General features: G+C 37.7%; 1 protein-coding gene across 1 annotated transcript in view; it reads right to left on the reverse strand.

Moving 5' to 3' along the window:
- The window catches only part of LOC149229120 (uncharacterized), a 68,509-nt gene extending 58,854 nt beyond the window's left edge, over positions 1–9,655 (reverse strand). The window contains exon 1 of the mRNA XM_089378476.1: positions 9,399–9,655. Within this exon, the coding sequence (XP_089234602.1) occupies positions 9,399–9,408 (10 nt within the window). The 5' untranslated portion in view covers positions 9,409–9,655. The remainder of the gene's footprint in view (positions 1–9,398) is intronic.
- Positions 9,656–17,992: the final 8,337 nt, after the last annotated feature.

Below are 17,992 nucleotides of genomic sequence, written 5' to 3' on the forward strand. Positions count from 1 at the left end.
TTGTTTCCTTCTTAGCATATATGCTTGATGTGAAGTTGTCCCAATCCTCAAGTAGAGCATTGAGTACTATAGTTGTCATCTCTCTATCAAACATGACTTCCCCAAGCTCTTGAAGTTGATCTCTCATTTCAGAGATTTTCATGAAGTAGGGAGATATTCCTTCCTTTGTTATCTTCATTTTGTACAATTCATTCCTTAGAAATATTACTTCTCCGGTTGTGGATACCGAGAATAGCTCTACTAGCCTATCATAAATTTCTTTTTATGTTTCAAATTTGGAGACATAAGGAATGAGAGAGTCTTTGATTGATTCTATTAGAATCCTTTGAGCTCTTGTCTCATCCTTATTGTCCTTAGCTAAGGCTTGAGCTTGTTCCTTAGCAGGGATAGAGATATTCCCTTTGACATGTTCTAGGAGATCATTCTCCTTGAGAAGTAAATCAATCCTCTTCTTCCATGCAAGAAAGTTATTGGTACCTACCAATTTGCTGCTTTCCTTGCAAAAAGACATTGATGTATATTCAAAAGGGGACATATACTTAATTGATAGATTTTGAGATGTAGTGGATTTGCTTTCTGCATAAAGACTTGATGGCTTGCCTTCCTAGGATCTTGACGTTCTTCAAGTTGCCTTCTCCAAGTGGACTTGCTTGATGATGAGATTTGCTTGATGACTTGTAGCTTGATGTAGGTTCTGCTTCAATCTGCTCTTCTTTGTATTTGCCTTTATGTAAGGCTCTTCTTCTTGCTACGTAGTCTTCCTTGATGAATGATAGGTGATAAGCCTTCTTTTCCTTGAGTAGATTTGGCTTGATGCTTCAACCTTGTAGATGACTTTCCTTGATGAGTGTTCTTGAGTTGCCCTTTCCTCAATGTGTCACCTTAGCTCTGATACCATGTTGAAGAATCTACGGCAAATAAGTGTAGTGTGATTCTTCGTTACTTGATAACAATTTGTGGAATCTTTTTACTTTTTCTTGTTAGCTTAATATTCTTCTTATTATTATTAATGCATGTGTGTGTACTTCATCAAACTGCTACCAAAACATAAGAACAAGAACACAAGATATTGGCTCTCTGCCAGGGCCAAAACCTCTCTTCTCTTGAGAGGAAAACCCTTTCATGAATTTCTCTTATTGAAGCTTCTATTGATCAATGCCAAACCCTAGACCCTTGATAAGAAGATCCTCCAAGCACAAGTCAAGTCCTTTCAAGATTACTTCCTCTTGCAACACTTCGTCCTTCTCCTTCCAGCACTTTGTCTTCCTCCCTTCGGCACTTCTTCTGGCAACTGTAGAGACCTTAGATTGTATGCTCTAGGATGAACATTGACCTTTTCTTCCTTCGCTTGAGATGGAGCCTTCCTAACTTGAGAAGATGACCTTGTTGCCTCCCAACCGAGCCTTCTTCTCTTTCACAAAGATTGCAGACTTAGAGCAGTAACATGCAGCCCTAGTTCTTCGCACGTGTGAGGGAATACCCTCACAAGAACTCTGTTAGACTTCTCTTACTCCCTTCGCTTGCATACCCTTCTTCCACGCTTGAGAGAGAGGCCTTGTAGGCCTAGTTTGAACCCTAAACAATGAGATATGGTAAACTGTAAGTTACAGCTGTCATAACCGTAGAGACAACTCTCCTTTCCTCGCACGTGTGGCTGTAACTAGCCCTTTAACACTTCGGTTTTCTTCTTCCTTTCTTCGCTGCCTTGGAGACCCTTTTCTTGTCCTCTTGTTACCCTTTTCTTGCCTTGTACCTTCGCAGATTTCAGAGAGGAATGTGTTGTCTTTTGAGGGAGTGGACAGCCTCTATATATAGAGGTTTGTCCCTCCTTTAGGCTAACTTGAAGGCCGACTTGATTTTCTTTGTTTCAATAGGTGCTTTTAATGGTGCCATTACTTCTTTTGATGATTTCTTTGCTTGGAGGATACTTGAATTTGCTTGGAGGTGTCTTCTTTGACTTTTATACATAAATATACATAATGTAACATACCCTTAAGGTCCTCAACATAATTCTTTTGACTTTTTGACTCACCTATAGCACTTTGACATGTGCTAGACCTACTTCCATGAGCAAGAAACTCATTGACATATATTATAAAAATAATATTTCTTTTCTTGAATAAATACAAATGTCAAAAGTACATTTATGAAGACCGAACCTAGTTACATTTCCTTCAACATCAACATAATGTGTCTTCTAGGGATTTTAAGAGCTTGTAGCTTCAATATCCTACTTCTAAACACAATGCAACATCTTTCAAGGAGACACATAGGTTCGTTGTTCAGCACATGTTCTTTGCTTTAAGCAACAATCTGAGCATCTTCAAAAGGGCCCTCCTTTAATTTTTTGCATATTGAAGTAGATCCATGTCATCAATTAACACATGCTTATAATAGCCTAATTGTGCCTCCTTCCATACTATTCCGACCCTCTCGATTATCGATCTTGACTCCATTGCAAGAATTGGGTAGATACCAGTCTTGGCAATCCACCATTCCTTAAAATCTAAAGAAAATTATAAACATCTTTTGTAGGATTTTCCCCCTTGTGCTAAAGGAGAGATAGCCTAAAGTAAAAAGAAGAGTTGTTGTGGTGATAGTGAACAACCTTCCTAAATGCCTCTAGGGTTGCACTTTGTTCAAAGGCTTAAAGATTTTTGGGTGCAAGCATAAGAAGTAACAAATTAGCATCATTGCTCAAGATAAAGTCCAGTTCCCAATATTCAAAAGTTTGCCTTTGGTGATTTGATGAGGAAATTCTTTGAAGATCTTACTCTCACTTGGCAACTCCACGAAGGCAAAGCCCTATTATAGAAAATTTGAACTTGTTGTTGTAGAGGACATCCACTAGATTTGAAGTCGTTTGAAGTCACCTGATGGCTCCATTGATCTAGAAATGAGGCAAGATGTTTTCTTTTTTGAAAATTTCATATCAACTTTTCATTTTGAAGATTTCAAGAAGAAACATGGCATCACTCCAAGAAAATTTGAATGTTGATGCTTTTAGTCCATTGGATTACTTGGGTATCCTAGGTTACCAAATGATCTTCCTGATCCAAATTGGGATGAGCACATTATGAGGTTCCATGGAGATATTGATTCAGCAACATTACATATTACATCCTATTACAACCCAAACCCTTACCTAGGAGGAAAACCCCTAATCTCAACAAGAAAGACTAGAGGCAAACTCTCAGGCAAGCCACCCACTATCACCTCAGTGGCCTTGCCCCACACTTCGGACTGTGGAAAAAGTTATCCTAATCTAGGGGGAAATCCCTAAATGTTAATTGAGCTAAATTTGTTGTAGAAATGTGAGTGTCAGTTACTTAAAATTGATTATAAAATCAAGTAGCCAATAACCAATTTCTCTTTGATGTTAAAAAAAAGTTTGAAGTGTTCAAATTACTTAATTGGTCGCTTCAAATGACACAAGTCCCGAGAGTTATAACTTATGAGTCAATCATATGCATGTGTATTAGATAGTTGAAAATGACTGAAGTGTGATGTGACAAATTTATAATCGAGAGAAACCAAATATGCTTATCACCATATCATATGTCAACCATGTATTATCCAAGAGTATTCAAATGTAGCACTAACTAGCAAATAGAATCAATGAGGGTATCTTACAAAGGAAATCTAGAAGGGATCATAGCAAATATGAGGCGAAATCGAATATCCTCTTAGGCCACCAGTTAACTTTGGAATCTTCCTTGTTAAAGGGAGGAATAGTCGTTCGCAAAAAATAACCATGTATTTCTTATGCATACTATTATGTAATCAATTTGTAAGAATGTATCCTTGTTCTTCAGACTATGATAGAAAAAGTCTTTGTAGGAAAGTTTACCTAATATCCCTATAGTTCATTGGGAGGAGGAATGAACTACAAGTTTTAGTCCAACTTATTAAGCTTTATACTACCAACTTGTCCAGTGTAGCTGCAACTCTTTTTCAACACAATCTATAATTGTTTCAATCCCCCCACCCCCCGACCAAAAAAAAAATCCCCATCGTCGATACACATACAAAAGGAGACATCCTTCTTCCTTATTAAACATTGTCAAAGATGAAAGCTAAACCTTGTGTCACCCATATATCCAATAATCCCTGCATTATTCTTTCTATCTTGTCCTAAAATAACTTTGGATGCCCATAGGGAGGAACAACGACCAATATGGACCTAGCTCCTTATCCTCAATCTAATATTAGGTTATTCCGAACATGGAAACAAGGGAAAATGTTTGAATATATTGTTAGTCTTTGCATCTATATCAATAATTTCTTCCTCATCCTCTATTATTCACTCTAGCTCCATGTTTATACACCTTCAACTATTCTTCTTCCAAAATCTCAATCAAGTGGATCTTCCAAAGAGTCTTGCATGATGCACAGGTGTCCTTCGGTCTATTTTTCTTTGCAGTTAACAAATAGCCCCTTTGTGTGTAGATCATTAATGATAGCAGGCCAGCCATTTTACCCTTGGATTGTCCAACAGTGGTGATAATAGGGAAGCTAGGTCTTTAAATTCCCTTCACTTGTCCCTTGTTTGGGGGTTTTTGAAAAAGTTCTTGCTAAAAAGTGGCTTCTAGCAACCTCTTAACAAGCCTCTACCTGTTACCCACAGGGCTTTGGATTGATAGTGAATGGGTACACTGCTAAGACAATCCTTGCAATAGGTCACCAATTCAAATCCCTCATAGGTGGTCCCACTTGCCTAGCCTATATATATATATATATATATACACTTGGTGGACAGCCTCCTCAAGCATAGTAGGTTTTAGAGTATGGCATATCCATAGATGGACTCTTTTTCAACCCATCAATATATATGGCAACTACATGTCAAGAAAAAACATTTCCTATAAGCAAGTTGGCTTGGGAGAATACTTTATAGTAGGTCACAGTGCCTTGCTTCAAAAATTTTAAGGGCTAAAAAGTGATATTCTTGGATTTGGCCTCAAAGTTGTAATAAAATTGTTGGGAACACCGAGAGGAGGGGTGAATCAGTATTTATTTTCAATTGTTATTTTTACCAGTTAGATCACTTATAATTAGAACACAAAATGAACAATAACTATAAATACTTTTATTAATCTCTTCTTTACAATAAATTCAATACAATAATGTGTAGAGCCCCAACCTTGGATGAAGACACCAATCTTCAATCTCCCTGGCTCCAACCTATAGTTTGCCAAGCACTGACTTGGACTTCCCAAGGTTCCAACCTTGTCACTTTGAGGCACCGACCTCTAGGGCTCCAACCCTATCTTTGGTACAGGCTCCAACCTGGTCCTCTTGAGGACTCCTATCCTCTAGGGCTCCAACCCTATCTTCCAAGGCACCAACCTTGTCTTAATGAGGCTCCAACCCTCAACTTCACTTCGTCAAGATGTGTTTATTTATTGTTCACGGCTCCCAATATCTTCTTCAACAGGCCCCGACTATCTTCAGCAATGCTTCCTTCAAATTACTTCATCAATGACAACCTTATCTTCTTAGAAGGTGTCACCACTACTCTTCATCGTACCCAAACAAAGATCTCTAAGGTCACCTCATGATGACATCAACGATGCATCATGATCTCCAAGGATGCCTCCAAGAATCTTCAATATGTTGCTTCACAAAGTTCTTCAATGCTCCAGTTGTCTTGCCTGCCAACCACTGTCCTCAATAAATCTTCCCTCCAAACTTCAAAGAGTCTTCAATAATGCTTGGTGATGTGTCAAGCAAACTCCAAACTATCTTCAATGATGCCTCAAGGTGTCTTCAACGAATTGCCAAATTCTGCACCAGGTCTTTTAGAAGCTTCAAGATGGCTTAAGATATATTAATCAAGAAGATCCCCAAGACTTCTTCAAATTTTCTTTAAGATGTTTTCGCCAAGAGTCTTCTTAAGGACTGCTCCAAAATATGCCCAATATACTATTCTAAAATTATACCTCAAGGTCTTCAATACTGTTGCTTAAAGGCTGCTCTAAGATAGTTCAAAGATAAAAAGGTTTGCAAGGATCACTTCACTTGTCCAATAGTTCACCAGATCCTTGTTCTCACTGTGTCAACCTTAGACCAGGTCTTTTCTATAGTCCGAGCTCCTATCGTTGATTGTCTTCCCTTAATCCGAGCTGGAAAAACTGTTCTGAGATTAATTTATCTTCAAGGTCTTCAAACACCAAGCTTCTACAAATGGATGACTGCTCCAAATTCTAGTCATTGTCCAGCACCAAGTTCTCCAACAAGACTAAGCCACCAAATTCGTAATCTAAGGTATAAAGGTTCTTCCACAGGGAACTGGTCTGAGTCTTCTAGGTGTTGCTACAAGTTCGAGCTTGTTGAGATATCACTACAGGTCCGAGCATTTGAGCATTGTCCGAGTTGTGGTGGGGTCCGAGGGTATAACCCTATTCTATAATGCCTGTCCAAGTCTTGTCCGAGTTCTGCTGCCTATAGCTTAAGCTTGCCGAGTATGCCTGTGGTTCTGTGCAAGAAATCTGACCCCTTAACACAATATTGTCCTCAAAAGAATTTGCCCAAAATAATATTTCCTGCTCCTCAACCTCTTGTAGATATCTCTGAAATTGCTTGACCGAAATGATGATTTGAAATGAAGGTTTACGGTTATATTTATATGCATTTTGCTATGAAAATGAAGGGACATGACCCTTGAAGGGAGGCCGACATGAGATATAGGGTATAGGTCTGCTCGACGTCAACAAATCAAGTGTCATCAGTGGCAGGCGTGGATGGGTATCAGAGGTTTGGGTATCGGAAGCTTTAACATGACACAGCTTGCAAAACTTGCGATATAGGAAAGTTTTGATGCAGCGAACGTGATATTATATTAAAAATGTTATGATAAAGCCAATCGGATCTGCAACCATATCGGCAATCGGAGATTAGGTCTTATCGGAGGTGCCATTTCAAAAGTTTCGATAAAGTGGCGGATGCGATTTGATAATTAAATCGTTAACTTAAATCAAGTCGGGTCCGCATATTGGAAATCAGAGCAAATTGGAGGTTATATGATATCGCATATCGAAGATCGGAGGTTTTGAGTGGTGACACACAATAAAAATGCCAATATGATATTTCTCCGATAGGGTTTTATTATATGTGTTGTGTTATATTTTCATTTGTGAACTTTGGTTAAAAGGTTTCCAAAGTTTATTACTCCGACAATGGGTTATTGTTTAAAGTCACACGATAATATATGTCATCAAGTATGTCATCAATTATAATCCTCCAATAGTGCAGCATCCATCAAGGGTAAGGACATCATAATGTTAGGGCAAGGGCTTGTATATTAGGCACATAATTGGCACTTAAAGATTATACATCAATCTTTTATGTATTTCCTTCATCATGGGCATCTTAGACTCCTTTATTTAGAGTAAGGACATCATCATGGCTTTTAGGGATTCTTTATCAAGAGCAAGGATATCATAATATACATGAGGTTATGGTATCTTCATAAGAACTTTCATCACTAGGGCATTATGATCAATGGGCATCTTAGGGCAACATCACGGATCACAAGAATTTGCCATCACAAACAATGCCATATTGACATCAATGACAACCTTGACTAACAAAAATGTAGTTAAAAAGTCATCCAAATAATTATTTCCAAATGTTTGCCTTCATCCCATTTGAGTTTTTTTGCCACCAACCAAATGCAGGTCCTTTTAGGTATAGGGTGCCAAATTGGATGTGCTAATAATATTTCATGGAATTTAATCAAAGGAAACATGATATCTTGCCTATCCAAGCCCTCGGTTCAGCCTCTTCACTGCCCCATCAAATTTGGGAATGAAATTCTCTCTAGCAATTGTTGCTCGATGCAATTTCCTTCTAGATTATATTGATTGCCATAACTATTGTGATAGACACTCCTCCCATTAACGTTCCCTGCAAAAGTGTTTCAATTATTATCATGTCAATTCACATCCCTGCTCTAACCTTCGGGTATTCACCAACCTTCTTCTTCACGTATTCTCATCACCCCACCTGCTTCTATCTATTGCCACAATCAACGTACATAGAGCTCTATTCATTTGTTCCATGGTGCCCCTTATCCCATCCAAGGGAGTCCTTACGGCTTATTCAACCGATAATACAATTTCTGACTTCTAGTTATCTTGCCCGTGAGCAGCTGAGAATGAAGCCTTTGTTGCTGTCCACCTACAAGTTCAAGAAAGTGACAAGCCTAACTTGAAATCTGATCTTCAAACTGAAAGAGACTCGCATCAGAATTCTGAAAGTTGGAAGCAAATATGAAATTTTAAACTAATTGGGCACTAACAGCAATAAACGACAAGAAGAAAAACCAGCAGTAGCAATAAATTCAGTAGTAACATCAATAAATTCTGCACTGACAACAGTAATTCAGTGAGTTCAGTAATAACAACAGTAATCTCACCAATATTCAACGGTGAATCTGATAGCAGATTCTTGAGTACCAACAGCCGCAAAAAGGTCCAGCACTAGTAACAACGCTTGAACAAACTAAAAACATAGAGACCGGAACTTTCCTAGGATGATACGGACAGCCTTCTCGGGCCCAAAACCAAGGGCGGTATAGACATTGCTCGTGACAGCCTATCCATAGTAACGCATTCACCAAAAGACCCTTACTCCAGTGGCTAAAAGCCATTTTATAGTTAATCATCCCACTTGAGATTCTTTGTCTTTTGCATCTGGATAACTAGATTTTACATGAAACCCTGTTAACTAACAGAAAAGTACAAATAACCAACATAAATTTTCTCTTCACATTGGTACTACTAGCTAACACTGAAGCAGTTTATATGTAGACATCGTAACAATCCTCCAATGGTGGAGAGTGTTGATACCGTCTAGATAGATGTGTGTCACCATGCTACCTAGTTTACTGTGAAATGTATTAGGATCCCAATATAAATATATCATTTCAATACCCAAAGAAGTCACTCATTTTACTTAATTCTCTGATTTGTGCTCATCTTTTAAGTTATGCTTACCGCCATAAAAACAGAACTTCATTTTGAGGTTAAATTTGCACCGATTTTGTATAGTCCATAAGCTTTGTAAATTGACATTGGCTCTTCTACTTATCCCTCTGAATCAAATATGTCACATTGTTGACCCGGTAACAATATGTAGACGATTTCAATTAGGTTTTCTTCTTGCAAGGAAATTGAACAACGAGCTGCCAATTTTGATCGTGGTCTCGAGTCTGGTTGCTGTTTCTAACTTAAATCACACTATTTCTAGTTACTGTTTCGAAGAATAGCAAGGATCAGAAGTTTTAAAATGGAAAAACACTTACATCACACTATATAGGTCAAAAATATAGCAGCGACAGTGGAAGAAAATTAACAGAGGGATTATAGAGGTAAGAGTTCGCGGATTTATAATACCTCGCTTCATGTAATTCTTCCGCTGCTATGACTGAAACTGATTTTTCCTGCAATGTGCGACCTATACATAATAAATTCTGTATAGTTCCAAAGGCCCTCAGCTGCGGCAAGGTCTAAGCACCCCCGTACCTCTGCTCTGTACGGTGGCTGAAAGTGCCAAATTTAAACAAAATGTGATGAAATTGGTATAGTTACCGGGTGGGATAAAGGCACTCAAATTATCGGTAGAGATCTTTCAAATTCGATAGAAACGTCGTTCAGAGTTTAGTTATTTTTTACTGTTTACAACTTTTGTTATGAAATTCTATTTCCAGAATTTGGACTTATTTTAAAGCTTCATCTTTATTGTAAATTAAATTGGATAAGTTAAGCACCCTTGCATCAGTATTAAAGGAATTTTGATCATAATTGTTAAAGGAGAAATCACTTACCCTTGATACAACATTGCATCAATAATCATAATTGTTAAAGGAGAAATCACTTGGTTGTTGTTGTTTTGTTTGTTTTTTAGATAATAAGAGTAATGTAGAAATGTCTTTTGGAAATAATGTGTTTTGTATTATGTTAAATGAAAATTGTATTGATTAAAAATTAATATAAGTTTAGAATTTTGAGGTTGTTAAGATTTTGTTTAATTATAGGATCTTTTAAATATAAATTGATAAAAATAAGTTAGATGTATCTATATATAAAAAAGACTACTAATGCTATAAGTAAAAAACTAGTGAATCATAATAAATTTTACGCAAAATTTTCAAGCATCTGCAGTGGTTTGTCACTGCCCTAATTCAAGGAGAAGGAAATGTTGGTTGATCTCTTAGCTAGTATGGTTAGTGTGCGGTCTATATTGTCGATTTTTTTCTCTAACTCAGTCAATCTAATAGAATTCTCCTACTGAGTCCGCTTGTACCTCCCTATGCCACCTGCAATATTCAAATGATGTTTAATCTTATGTCGGCTTTGTGTCATGATTGATGAGGTGACGGTGGTGCATGCAATGCACCAAGTATAATGGGAGCCGCAACCCCCTTTCGTATGAGTTGGCATCATGTCAAGGTAGGGAGTACACGTGCTCCTTGGAACCCTCCTTAGGGAAAGGAGAAATCACTTAGTTTATGGGAAGGTAGATCTTTAAATTCTTCACAAGACTTGGCCTACTATAACAAGGTTAGACAGATAAGTATAGTGAGACTCTCAAATTGTGAATATGCTTTCTAAACATTTCAATCTTTATTAAATAGTAAGTGAAAATCCCAAATTGTAACTATGTGTACAAAGAACTTATACATACATCTTGTATAATAATAATCACTTGATTTAATTTCGATGTACGCTGCAAGGGGGGTCCAGGGGAGGCGGTTGTGATCTTTGGGAGCGCCCCCCCCCCCACCCCCTGGTGGGGGATCGAGGGCAGCGCCCCCAAAGCTAAAAATAGATGTAAAATTGCCTTGTAAAATGTTTTAATTTCGTAGTCAATCTGGGTCGTTCATTAGGCAGAGATCTGACGGTAGAAGTTATGTTTAATTTAGGGTTTTTTTGCCCTAGAAGGCAACCCCTTGCTATATATGAGGGAATTGTATTGTGTCTATGTAGATTTGTATTCTGAGTGAGAAAGAGAGAGGAGATTGTGTGAAAGCGAAGAGGGAATTACAGCGCATCTGTTGTAGGTTGTATCTCTTCAGTTTGTTGGATAATATGAAAGGAAGGACTGGTTGTTTCTCCGTGGATGTAGCGCAAACTAGGTGAACCACGTATATTTGTGTCTCTCTTGTTTTATGTGTTTTTTGTGTTTATATTTCTGAAATAAATTATGTGTTTCGTTACTCTGTAATATATAATTTTCAAACAACTAGTAGCAGAGCCGAAGGTCTATTTGGTTGATAAACTTGCAGGAGGGAAGAGTTCCTAGTTCGAGTGGGAGAAATGGCGGAAGATGGTAGGTTTAGGGTCGAAAAATTTAACATCCAAAGCTACCAGCTATGGAAGATGCAGATGGAAGATTATCTGTATCAGAAAGATCTGTACCTACCATTGAGCGGAAAGACAAAGAATCCGACGAGTATGACAAACACAGAATGGGATATTCTCGACAAAAAGGCACTTGGAACAATACGGCTATGCCTAGCGGCGTCGATAGCCTTTAACATTTCAAAGGAAACGAAAACATAGGGTTTAATGTCGGCATTGGCCAAACTGTATGAAAAACCCTCGGCCTCAAATAAGCTATTTCTTATGAAGCATTTATTTAATATGAAGATGTCTGAAGGTGGATCTGTTGCTGATCATTTAAATGAATTTAATACCGTTACCAGTCAGTTAAGTTCTGTAGGGGTAACTTTTGATGATGAAGTTAGGGCTTTGTTATTTCTATGCTTATTACCAGAAAGTTGGAATGGTTTAGTTATGGCCATTAGTAACTCTGCCTCTGGATCTAGTACTTTAAAGTTTGATGATGTTGTCATTGCAATCCTTAACAAAGAAATGCGACAGAAAAGTTCCGGTGAGACATCAGGTAATGCTTTGATTGTAGAAACAAGGGGAAGAAAAATGGAAAGAGGAAAGAGCCCAGGATATCGTAGTAAGTCGAGGAAAGGCAGATCCAAGTCCAGATCGAAGATTGTGTGCTGGAAATGCGGGAAGAAAGGACACCTAAAGAAAGACTGCAAGTTTCGGAAGGGAAAAGAAGGAGACACACAACAAGAAAACAATCATGAAGTGAATGTGACAGGTTATGTGTTGCAAGATGCTTTGATTCTTTCAATAGAAAATATTATTGATGCCTGGGTGGTAGATTCAAGGGCTTCGTTCCATGCCACACCTGATAGGAAACAATTTCATGATTATGTTCAAGGAGATTTTGGACAGGTTCGATTGGGTGATGATAAACCCTGTAAAATCATTGGAATGGGTATAGTTTTCATAAAACAACAGAATGGAAATCAATGGTTGTTGAAAGAGGTAAGGCATGTTCCAGATCTAAAGAAAAAATAGATTTCAACAAGGCAGTTGGGAGGTGAAGGTTGTGTGACTACTTTTACAGATAAAACCTGGAAGGTCACTAAAGGAGCCCTGGTAATAGCAAAAGGAGAAAAGGTTGGTACATTGTATTTATGTAATGGTATTTCTAATTATGTTAATGCTTTAACATCTACAAGGGAAGATACGACATTGTGGCATCATAGGCTTGGGAACATGAATGAGAAGGGGATGTAGATTCTTCACTCAAGAAATTTGTTGTCAAGTTTGAAGCATGTTAACTTAAAATCTGTGAGAATTGTGTTTATGGAAAACAGAAGAGAGTCATATTCCTCAGAGTTGGGAAAGAAAAGAAGAACGAAAAATTAGAGCTCATGCATATAGATGTATGGGGACCTACTCAGGTATCATCTCTCGGTGGCTCTCATTATTATGTTACTTTTATTGATGATGAAACCATAAAAACCTGGATTTATTGTATTCGAAATAAATCTGATGTATTTGATACTTTCGAGAAATGGAAAGCTTTGGTTGAAAATAAGACAAGAAAAAGGTTGAAGTGTCTCAGATCAGACAATGGAGGTGAATTTTGCAGCAAAGAGTTTGATAGATATTGTTCATAAAATAGAATTCGTAGAGAGAAGACAGTTCTAGGAACACCACAAGAAAATGGTGTGTCAGAAAGGATGAACATGACAATCATGGAGCGTGCAAGGTGCATGAGATTGCATGCAGGATTGCCTTTACAATTTTGGGCAAATGTTGTAGATATTATTGTTTATCTAATAAACAGAGGGCCTTCAAGTTCCTTGGATGGTGGTATTCCAGAGGAGGCATGGACAGGTAAAAAGATAAACTACTCATTTTTAAAGACTTTTGGTTGTGAAGCCTTTGTCCACATTAATAAATAAAATAGAACAAAACTTGAGGAAAAATCAAAGAAATGTACTTTTATTGGATATGGTGTTAATGATTTTGATTATCGCTTTTATGATTATGAAAAACACAAAATCGTTAGAAGCATAGATGTCATATTCAATGAAAAGGTTTTGTATAAGGATCAAATGTAGGAAAATAAACAAGAAAAAGAAAACAAAGAATACATTGTGCTTGATGAGATCACAGAAAAAGTGAAGGTGCCTGAAAATCATAACGATCAACAGCTAGAACAACAACAACAACCACAACAGCAACAAGCACCTCAAACACCTAAAAGTGGTGTTAGAATATATACCAGGATAAGTAGACCCCCTGAACGATACTCTCCTTCATTATATTATGTATTGTTGATTGATTCTGGTGAACCAAAATGTTATGAAGAAGCAGTGCAGGAAGAAACCAGGAAGAAGTGGGAGCAAGCCATGAAAGAAGAGATGGACTCCTTAGCACATAACTAGACTTGGGAATTAGTCAGGTTGCCTACAAGTAAAAAAACATTGCAAAATAAATGGGTTTATAGGTTGAAGGAAGAATATGGAGGCAGAAGAAGTATAAAGCTAGACTTGTGGGGAATGGGTTTGCACAGAAAAATGGTATAGATTTTGATGAGATATTTTCTCCCGTTGTTAAAATGACTTCAATCATAACTATTTTAAGTCTAGTAGTAGCTGAAGATTTGCATCTTGAGCAGTTAGATGTAAAGACAACCTTTCTCCATGGGGATTTGGAGGAAGAGATATATATGCAACAACCACAAGGATATGAGGTAAAAGGGAAGGAGAAACTAGTGTGCAGGTTGAAGAAGAGCTTGTATGGCTTAAAACAGGCTCCAAGGCAGTGGTATCTAAAATTTGACAAGTTTATGTCTAAACAAGGTTATACTATATGTCACTCTAATCATTGTGTTTATCTCAAAGGCAAAATGATGGCAACTATATTATATTGTTATTGTATGTAGATGAAATGCATGTTGCAGGTTCCAACATGCAGGAAATAAATGTGCTCAAAAGAAAATTGGCAAACTCATTTGCAATGAAGGATATGGATGCTACAAAACAAATCCTTGGTATGAGAATAACTAGAGACAGAGAGAATCGCAAATTAACATTGTCTCAGAGTGAGTACATATAAAAGGTGTTGAAAAGGTTTAATATGTAGAATGTAAAACCAGTTAGTATACCTTTGGCTAGCCATTTCAAACTAAGTAAGGAAATGTGTCCCAAGACTCAGGAAGAAATGGATTATATGTCTAAAGTTCCATATGCATCAACAGTTGGAAGCTTAATGTATGTGATGGTCTGTACAAGGCCTGATATTGCACATGCAGTGGGAGTTGTAAGTAGGTACATGAACAATCCAGGAAAAGAACATTGGATGCAGTGAAGTGGATTCTCAGGTATTTGAGAGGTACCACAAATCAAGCATTATGCTTTGGTGGTTCAAACATTGCTCTACAGGGATATGTTGATGCAGATATGGCGGGTGATAGAGATAACAAGAGGAGTATGTGTTCACTATAGGTGGAACAACTGTCAGCTGGGTCTCAAAACTGCAAATTGTTGTTGCACTCTCAACAACGGAAGCAGAGCATGTTGCTGCTACAGAGACTAGTAAAGAAATGATTTGGTTACAAAGGTTTCTGGATGAATTGGGTAAGAAGGAGGAGTTGGGCAGGTTATACAATGACAACCAAAGTGCCATACATCTTGCAAAGAACTCTGCATTTCGTTCCAAGACTAAACATATACAACTCAAGTACCATTTCATACGGTCAGCTTGGAAGATGGAAAGTTGAAGCTGGAAAAGATACACACTAGCCAAAATCCTGCAGATATGTTAACAAAAGTTGTAACCGTGGAGAAATTGAGATTCTGCTCAGTTTCAGTTGGTCTTCAATTATGATGAAGAAGAAGAGAAACAACCAGGTCCAAATTGGAGTCATTATCCAGCGAATGAAGAAGCGGTGGAGTTGCTATAATCAATCTCCAAGTGGGAGATTGTTGGGTGTGGAGCCTGATTATCTTCTTTATTTAGAGGTATCGCCACATTGGACCCCAGTTCGTAATGTGGCGACAACGCCGCCTATAAAATGTACGCTGCAAGGGGGGTCCAGGGGGGCGACTGCGATCTTTGGGAGCCCCCCCTTGGCGGGGGATCGGCGGCAGCACCCCCAAAGCTAAAAATAGATGTAAATTTTCCTTGTAAAATGTTGTAATTTTGTAGTCAATCTGGGTTGTTCATTAGGCAAAGATCTGACGGTAGAAGTTATGTTTAATTTAGGGTTTTTTGCCCTAGAAGGCAACCCCTCGCTATATATGAGCGAATTGTATTGCATCTATGTAGATATGTATTATGAGGGAGAAAGAGAGAGGAGATTGTGTGAGAGCGAAGAGATAATTACAACGGATCTGTTGTAGGTTGTATCTCTTCAGTTTGTTGGATACATAAAAGGAAGGACTGCCTATTTCTCCGTGGACATAGCACAAACTGGGTGAACCACATATATTTGTGTCTCTCTTGTTTTATGTGTTTATATTTCTGAAATAAATTATGTGTTCCATTGCTCTATAATATATAATTTTCTAACAAAAACAAAATTGAAATAATTTGGAAATTTGACATAAATTTGATTTAGACATAGTCGCGTCTCTTTATATTTTATTAATTAAATAAAAATAATTAATTTCATTATTAATATTGTAAGTATGAAAGCAAATTCTTAGACATTTCACCATTATATATTTAATTTTATATTATTAATTATTTTTTCCCCTTTAAATAAATTTTTTTTCTTATGTTTAAAAGTTTTTAAAAATATTATCATCTAGGTCCTTGGATAACATAAATCTTACTGAAAAAATGGTTGTTATTGATGTCAAAGGTTAGCTAACTGAAGAAGATAATCTTACAGGCTTAAAGATCGTCTCAAAACCTTTCCAACGAGGTGTGGTCCGCCCCAAAACTCCTCTCCATTGAGGATATATGGTTTTTTCAAGGGAAAAATCGAATTCATTGACCCCTGACAAATCAACCGTCCCATAGACAAGTCAGCCCTACTTGTGTTAAGTGAGCCTTATTTGAGGTACAACGCGGCCTATAAATAGGTCATCCTCTCTCTCACTCGGCCAAGGAATTTAGTCAAGCATTAAGAAGTAATTTGGATCCGTGGAGAAGAAAAGAAAAGAGGTTCATACCTCATGAACATATGGAACAAGGAGCAAGGAGTATAGCAACTAAATTGAAGGGTATTTTCTAGTTTTTGAAGCAAGTTTTTGGATATAAGACAACTCTGTGGTAGCCCTAAAAACTTGGCCTTGTCTCTATCTCAAGAATTTTGGGCCTTATAATGGCCTCAGGTTTGGCCTCTGCCTCAGGAATCTCAGCCTTGTATTGGCCTCAAGCTTGGCCTCTATGTAAGACTCGATTTGGCCCTTGTTTAAGACTTAGTTCAACCCATTTTTTCATCCATATAACAGACATGTATTCGACCTTGTGACAACCACTACTGGAGCATACTTTGATGCCTATCTTAAAGAAGTTGTGGAGTAGAATTTGATGCATGACTTGTAGAAATTTTGGAGCAATCTTTAATACTTATTTTAAATTTGTTTTGGAGCTCATATTAGAATAAACTTTTGAGAGCCTTTGAAGTCCAATTGATCTGATTGAACAGGTTGGAGCCTAAAGGGGATTGGTGTCCTCAATTTTCACCAAGTTGGTGCTTAGACTTATTAAAGAGGATTAGTGTCCTCATTGCCAGGTTGGTGCCTTGGTTTATAAAATGGACAGGTGTCCTTATTTGACAAGTTGCAACCTAAATTTTTAAAGGAGGATTGATGTCCTCATTATTATATTTTGAGCAAAATTATTCAAGTTCCTTTTGTTTTTTAATTCTTGTATCGTGGCATGGCCAGTGCTTCTCACTTGTAAACGAATTTTTAACTAGCAAATTTTAACATCGTAAGAAATATTGATTCGCCCCCCTCTCAGTATTTCCAACAAATTCTACCTTGCACACAACATTTGGTGCCATGCGCCATCCTGGTAATTTGTAAACCTCTTAGGCCTCTTTATATTGTAGTTACTTTTCTATACAATGACAAGTTTGTTATTCTGATTTTGTTTCCTAGCTTCAATAGTGGTATTCCGCGGGCGGTTTGGCTTAATTCAATTTCTTGGGTCATTGGTAGGTGCTCTAGGATTGGTCTTGTGCTCTTGGAAAAATTATTGGTAGTGGAGGTTGGTTACTGCTTTCTTGCTTGTTCTGTGGTTTGGAGTTGGTTCTATACTATTGACTATAATTGGGTTAGTTTGCTTAGACACTTTGTGTCTTAAACCTGGTTGGGTGTTGAACACCAACGCCTCACCTGTCGTGTGTTGTTGTTTGGTCACTATTGGACTGTCCTGTGTTTGTTTTTCCTCATGCAGAGACAACAAATGAGGAGTAGGAGAGGATCGAGGGTGGTCGAGGGGCCCAAGGTCATAGCCTTGGCCACCTTAAGGCCCAAGTGGTTGTTGAATCCTTTCATTCGGCTGTCACTAATGATATTTGTAGTGAAATTCATAACTGGAAAATATGGTAATCCAAGATAGACACTCTTTCTCCTACTCTGAATTAAGTAATTTTGTCAATTGATTTCAGATCTTGGGCATACCAGAGGCTGAATGGCTCTGATGGC

This window comes from Pinus tabuliformis, chromosome J (assembly GCF_031772625.1).
Source record: "Pinus tabuliformis cultivar Carrire ecotype Pingquan chromosome J, CPIR1, whole genome shotgun sequence".
Classification (NCBI taxonomy): Eukaryota; Viridiplantae; Streptophyta; class Pinopsida; order Pinales; family Pinaceae; genus Pinus; species Pinus tabuliformis.